The 7,109-nt window shown below is 44.6% G+C and overlaps 1 protein-coding gene across 1 annotated transcript; it reads right to left on the bottom strand.

Moving 5' to 3' along the window:
• Positions 1-3,880: 3,880 nt before the first annotated feature.
• On the bottom strand, positions 3,881-4,435 carry LOC123498144 (cell wall adhesin EAP1-like). The gene is made up of 2 exons (XM_045245316.1): positions 4,023-4,435; positions 3,881-3,914 (listed from the first exon to the last, which is right to left on the bottom strand). The coding sequence occupies exons 1-2, from the start codon at positions 4,433-4,435 to the stop codon at positions 3,881-3,883; spliced, it is 447 nt and encodes a 148-aa protein (XP_045101251.1).
• Positions 4,436-7,109: the final 2,674 nt, after the last annotated feature.

Here is a 7,109-nt window from a genome sequence, read left to right as displayed (position 1 = left end):
GAGTCAAGCAAAGAAATTTGTTTACACAAGAAGTATAAAACACTTCTACATGAGCTAAATAAACTGCCTTCCTTCCCTTTCCTTTCTCATCCTTCTCCATTCACTTCCTCCTTTTCTTCCTCTTCCTCCTCCTCCTCCTCTTGACTCCCCCGCCGTCTTTCACTTTCACAAGCAACACACAAAAAAAGTACATACCTCCTCTATAACTTGGGTAAATTCCAAACTCGGATTCTTTACTCCCTAACTAACTTTATTACGAAACCCGGGCCAGGAAAAGTGAGTCGGCGCAACTTGGAAGGAGGAGGAGAAGGAGGAAGAAGAGGAAAGGATAGAGGAAAAAAAAAACCTTGCCGTAAGTCAGGATTAAATTTTTTTTTTTCGTGGATGTTTGAAGGGAAAAAAAGAAAGGAAGAAAGGAAGGAAGGAAGGAAGGAAGGAAGGAAGGAAGGAAGGCAAACGTAAAGAATGGAGGAAGATGCTTGTGTCTGGTTGTGTGTGTCTGGTCTGTGTGTCTATTATATTATGAAGGGAATACTACAAGAAGACCAGCAGTGTAGGTGGAAAGACAATGAGAAGTTACATTGAAAGTCTGCTAATGAAAGTTGCAATGCAGCCATCAGAGAGAGAGAGAGAGAGAGAGAGAGAGAGAGAGAGAGAGAGAGAGAGAGAGAGAGAGAGAGAGAGAGAGAGAGAGAGAGAGAGAGAGAGAGAGAGAGAGAGAGAGAGAGAGAGAGAGAGAGAGAGAGAGAGAGAGAGAGAGAGAGAGAGAGAGAGAGAGAGACGCAAGGAAACAGAGACAAGGAAAAGCTTAATTCAGTTTCTCAGGGGCAACATCCAATGGCAAGGTTAATAGTGCGGGTTTAATGATAGCCTTGTTGTGATAGGACGAGACGCGCATTTCTGGTGGCTGGCCTCACGTTCCTCACTGCTCGCTCAGAACTTAAGGTCTGAACTGGAGAACTGAACCGTGACCAAGTTTCCCTTTTAACGATCCAACGCCTTACTGAGAATGGTTTCCTATTTTGCCATTTTCTCCCCCCATCTCTCTCTCTCTCTCTCTCTCTCTCTCTCTCTCTCTCTCTCTCTCTCTCTCTCTCTCTCTCGGACTTGCGGGGAAAAAAAGAAGCACCAACTTGTGGCGCTGCATTAATGAGAATTTTGCCTTGGTTACAGACACCGGGCACGTGAGGCAGCGCGGGTGAATACCGAAAGTGTCCATCACGTAAGCTGATTGTGTCCGCAGCTTCCTTGGTATGTGTCAAACTCCTGGGCACGATGCTGGGCCAGACCTGTAAACGCGCACGTACTGTACATACACACATGTAGATAGGCAGGCTTGATTGGAGGTGGAATACGAACGCACACACACACACACACACACACACACACACACACACACACACACACACACACACACACACACATAGAGGCAGACAATGCATATATCCTCTGGCAGGCCCAATTAGGAAGTTCCCTGCCTAAGAAAGTGTTAATCATGTATAGATAAAAAGTAGTTGAACACTTTTGGAGTTGCCTTATGTAGGTCGGCTGGCTTGGTGCAGTCTCCAGGCTCTCTCATGTTCTTGTGCTCTGATATAAAGAAAAATAAAAGACGAATCCAAGGGCAAGGACGAGGGAGCGTCAACAGAACAAAGAAGCCATAAACTTAACAAAGAACGTAAAAGGTGGAGAGGACTGAATATGAAGGCACCACTTGTACCGTAAGGGGAAGAAGTGCAGTGGCGTGCCGTGCCCACAACATGGGTGGAAATGGGGCTGGAGGCAAGGATGGGTCGCGGCCAGCTGCTGGATGTTATCGCGTGTTTGGGTCGGAAAAGGAGAGAGAACCGCACCCAGAAAGGAAGCTAAGAAGTGTCTGTCAGGGGAAAAATTAGACAACGCCCAGCAGCTGCCGAGAGTTGCCCGGGCCCAGTACGTGTCTAGGCTCCCAGTGAGGTGCGGCGGAGGTAAATCCCGATAAGTGACATGTATGCTACCTGGCCACCACGGTAATGTCATTCTGTTACTCATGACCCAAATCAACTCAGCGTGTGCCTGACTTGCATATCATGAAGCACAAAAACACCATTACTACACGAAAATGATATTGTTGATTAATATGGGAGCTTGCAGGAATACAATTAACCTACATGTGACACCTTCTATTCAAAAAACACACGCCGATATCTGCCTGTCATCCATATTTGAAAAACTCATTTATCATTGAAATTTTCATAATGACTCTGCATTGACATTTTTAACGTTGAATGTATTCCAAAAAACTTTACTAATTTTACTGCCTTTAACTGATGTACAAAATCATGCTTCATGTAGGCAAATAAATCGTATTCTTGGTATCTAATTGTTATCATTCTTTTTATGTGTACAGCATAAGGCTATAATGTAAACTTCCACCCCAACAAGGACGCAAGGACGGCGAGAAGGATCCACTTTTTGTAATACTCTCTCAGTGGACCACCATGACTTCCGCACAAATCTGACGCTGATCACTGATTCACTAGGCAATGTTATAGCAGTGATTGATTGACTGATTGATTGTATGAACCGCAATAACACAATGGGCTGAGCTACAAATACAGAGTCATTTGTTAGATAGTGAAGATTGAGAATAACTTTCGTGTTCATAAACGTCCCAGATTCTCATTAGGACTGCTTGCAAAGGACAAAGGGATGGTCCGTCTGGTTTTCAAGGGTGTTTTTTCAATTGAGAATGTTTAGCCACTGTAAAACTATCACTTGAATCATGGAAATACGCTTCAAAATTTCATTAACTCCAACTTAAGCTTGTAAATGTCAAGCCAGGGCAATAACATGTTTGATAATACGGCCGTAAGAGTTAAACTAAGTTCAGGTCACTGTGAGGGACAAATGTGCGTGCTAGCGTCAATTAACTCAGGTAAATACTCCAGAGATTAAATTAAATCATGTTGATGAATGGAATGCAAGCTGATGGGAGGAGTAAAAAACAAATAAATAAAAAGTAATAAATAAAGAGTAATGACACTGAAAGAGGTCATCGTTTTATACATGAGGGAATCATTCTTAGAGGACTCAATGTTGTTTTACAATGCTAATGGTGATTTACGTTGTTGTTGTTGATGGAGGTGGTGGTGGTGGTGGTGGTGGTGGTGGTGGTGGTGGTGGTGGTGGTATTGATGATGATGGGTTTGGTAATGTTGTTGTTGTTTTTGTAATTAATGTTGTTGCTGTTTTATGTTACTGCTGTTAATGCTACTTCTGGTGCTGTTACTGCTGCTATAGTTGGCGGCCGGTGGTGGTTGTGGTGGTGGTGGTCCATTGTTATACTGCTGACGGGGAGACAATAACAAGTGGCAACAAATTAATAAACTCCACCGATAAGACCACCACATGGGTGTCGCCTGTTGAGTCTTCCTCACTCACGCTCATCAACACACTCATGCCGGAGAACCTGCTGCCTCGCCCCCGCCCACACCCGCCCATGCAGTGTCCTCGCCCACGACCTCGCCACATCCTGCTGCTCCCACAGTAGTAAAAACCTCGTAAATTACATGCGTGTGTGTGTATGTGTGTGTGTGTGTGTGTGTGTGTGTGTGTGTGTGTGTGTGTGTGTGTGTGTGTGTGTGTGTGTGTGTGTGTGTGTGTGTGTGTGTGTGTGTGTGAGTGTGTGAGTTTTTTATATCATACTCCAAACACTGACATTCCCAAAGACATCCGCTATCGACAGCCTGAGGACACTGTAAGAAGCCATGGTATAATGTTCCTGGCCAGTATCATTACAAACCCACAGCTACGCCTTATAAAATCATTGCGTGAAGCGTTCTAGTAAGTGAAGGCGTACCGGCGTGTGGATTGGCGGGATGGAAAGTGCTAGAGACCCTTAATAGGTGTGGTGAGCGTCATAGGCTGGGTTTCTGGTAGTCGATACTAGGAGAGTTAGTGTTGTGAGCTGAACTTGGAGGGTTTCGGGAGTAAGAGTACGCTATACGGAGTGGAAGTGTAGTGTGTGTTTGTGTTGGTACCTAGGGATGATGCGTGTTAGTAGGAGTGGCCGTGTGCTGTGTGCTGCTGGAATATGCGTGGGTGTGTTGTGTGTCGCTGGAGTGTGATGGGCGCTAGTGGGTGTGGGTGTGCTGTGTGTCGCTGGAGTGTGGTGGGTATTGGTGGGCGTCTGTGTGCTGTGTTTCGCTGGAATGTTGTGGGTGGTGGTGGGTGTGGGAGTGCTGTGTGTCGCTGGAGTGTGGTGGGTGGTGGTGGGTGTGGGTGAGCTGTGTGTCGCTGGAGTGTGGTGGGTATTGGTGGGCGTGGGTGTACTGTATGACTTGGGGTTTGGGTGGGGTTGGTATCTCGGGGATGTGATGAGTAAGGCAGGTGCCAAGGATAAGCACCTACTTTTCACGCAATCAGTTTCCCAGCCATACTCCTGCTTTGTCATAATTTCTGGCAAATAATTTTTGCAACAATTCCCGAGGCCACAAAAGATTTTCCTCCCTGATAGACTTGTGTGTTCGCTTCCTCAATATGGCGCCCACCACTCCGCCCATTACCCGATCCCTTAGCCTCGCTCCCCCCCTCTGCTACACCACGGCGGCGCCTCCCTTCGCCCTTGACCAGGGAGGGTCACTCAACTCGGATACACTCCCTAAGACGCGGGTGGTTACAGGGTGGAGTGCGCGGCGAGGCTCCAGGCACGCAGACCAACAGGCCAATCACATCCCCGAACAGTCTGAAGGTGATCTGGTTCCGGGAAGGAGAGAGGGATGACTGTTAACGTCCTACCCGGGAATAAAACGTTTGGATTCTCGCCTGATAGCAGGTTGCGGTCAGTAAAGACTCGCTACCATTGGGTACTGGAGGACAGTTGACGCCTCAATGACCGCACTTCACCGGGGGTTAAATGCTTATCTCTACAATCGGAATAATATATCACAGGACTTGCCATGCCTGCAACCTGATGAAAGGTGCTTCGTTCTGACGTTTATCAAGAACTTCAGAGTCGAAGTGAAAGTAATTTGTAAGGTCCCTGAGGAAAGGGAGGACACCGGTTAGGCTAGTTGTTGTTGGCTGCAGATCTTATTCTTTCTTGCAGGGACTGAGGGGGGAGAGGGACAGTGGTGAGGGATGGGGAGAGAGGCTAGGTAGGCTTTTGGCTGGTCGTTGGCAGCGGCGCAACTTTATTCTACCTGAGGGAAAGCCAAGACAAGAAGAAGTTAGGGAATGGCGAGGCATCTCTTCGTGTGATGGATGGCTGCCAGAAACATAAAGTATTTTTTTCTCAATCTTTTCCTACTGTTCCTAATGAAGACCTGTCAAACAAAGCATTGTATTACCTTAAAGATCGCTACAGATAACGTTACAGTAATTGAAGTGATAGTTAGGGCAAATTAGGCAACCTTGTGGCTAAAGCAATCAAGGGCAGAGGAGCGCCGGAGAGTACATACATCAAAGAAAGCGACGCGTGGCTAAGGGAGAGTAGGAAAAAAAGAGATCACTGGATGACTTAGAATCACTCAGGCGGGGAGGAGCAAACAGGAACGGACGGGACATCTACACAACCGCCCCGCCCGTCACATCTCACTGAGGAAAGGGAGACAGGGGCGAGGGAAGGGATGGGTAGTGGTAAGGGTGGGGGAAAATGAGGGTGAGTCCTGAAGGTTGAGTAATGACCTACAATGTTTCTTCGACTAATGATGCTGAATACACGACGACTTACATCACAAGCACTAATCCTTTCACTGCCACGTTTATTTAATTTTTTTTTGGGGGCGGGGAGGTCTCTTATAACACGCTTTATCAAAACTTCATAATATTTACTAGCACTAATCCTTTCACCGCCATGATTTTTTATTTATCTTTTTTTATCTCATAACACGCTCTATATTTTTTTTAGTATCTCTCTCATATTAACACTTCCTAATATTTACGTTTTAGTACTAGAGTCTCCTAAAAAGATTTGCAGCCGAGAAAGGATTGAATTAATTTATTGTTACCTTTTTTCTGAGTCTATGCAAAGAAGGTAAAAAAAATAAATATTGAAAAAAGAAAACCATGGGAATAACAAAAAGAGTTAGTATTTACTTTTCCTGTGTCTTTGCAAACATTTATTCTACACAGCTTAAGTAAATAAAAGGGAAATATCATAATAAAAAAAAAAAAACGTGAATCTCTCATATTCTCTTAAATCATCGGAGGCAACGAACCGAAGCCGAAGTGTCCATAAGTGGGAGAGGCAAGACAGTGTTTTCCTGCATCACTTTCACGTCCACTTGGGTAGCGAAGGAAGGATTAGAAAAATATTTAAAAGGATAATTTTCATCATTTGATTAGTGAAATAATGATTAAAGCATGACAAGTATAAAGTTAATGTCCATTTTCTACAGAATACCTAATACAAATCAGAAAGGAGAACCGTAGCATTCATAACAGAGAGAGAGAGAGAGAGAGAGAGAGAGAGAGAGAGAGAGAGAGAGAGAGAGAGAGAGAGAGAGAGAGAGAGAGAGAGAGAGAGAGAGAGAGAGAGAGAGAGAGAGAGAGAGAGAGAGAGAGAGAGAGAGAGAGAGAGAGAGAGAGAGAGAGAGAGAGAAGGGATGAAAGGATCGAAAAAAAAAAAGACTTAAAAATCGTTACATCCACTTTCTACTCAAATAATCACTCACATTCACAAGTGGGAGTGATAATATTTTCTTGGCATCATCTTCACGCTCCCTTGTGTTACGAGAGAAGGAAAAAAATGCTAGAGAAAAATAAAAACAACATGAAAAAATAAGCTAGCATTTAATATCTACTTAAACCATCAGAACCAGGGACACGTAACCTTAATCTCTTCAATAGAACCAGGACGCGTTTCCTTCTTCATTCTGGTTACTATTTTGGCGATTTTATACACCTTCAGAAACACATGTTTGGGTTAAAATAGTGAAGACTCTGGCCATTAATCTCTTGGCTCTCCATACACCCTTCTAATGCAAAAAAAAATCATCAAATTATATTCAAAAAATCAAGATCAAATGCGTCTCAGTATTGAAGGGGTTAATATTCACGAGTGGAAGTGGGAGTGACAATACTTTCCTCGATCTCCGTCACGTCCAGTTGTGCAGCGAACGAATACT

The sequence above is a fragment of the Portunus trituberculatus genome, chromosome 47 (genome assembly GCF_017591435.1).
Source record: "Portunus trituberculatus isolate SZX2019 chromosome 47, ASM1759143v1, whole genome shotgun sequence".
NCBI lineage: Eukaryota > Metazoa > Arthropoda > Malacostraca > Decapoda > Portunidae > Portunus > Portunus trituberculatus.
Note: the sequence above shows the minus strand (reverse complement) of the source record. Positions and strands in the feature narration are given on the sequence as shown.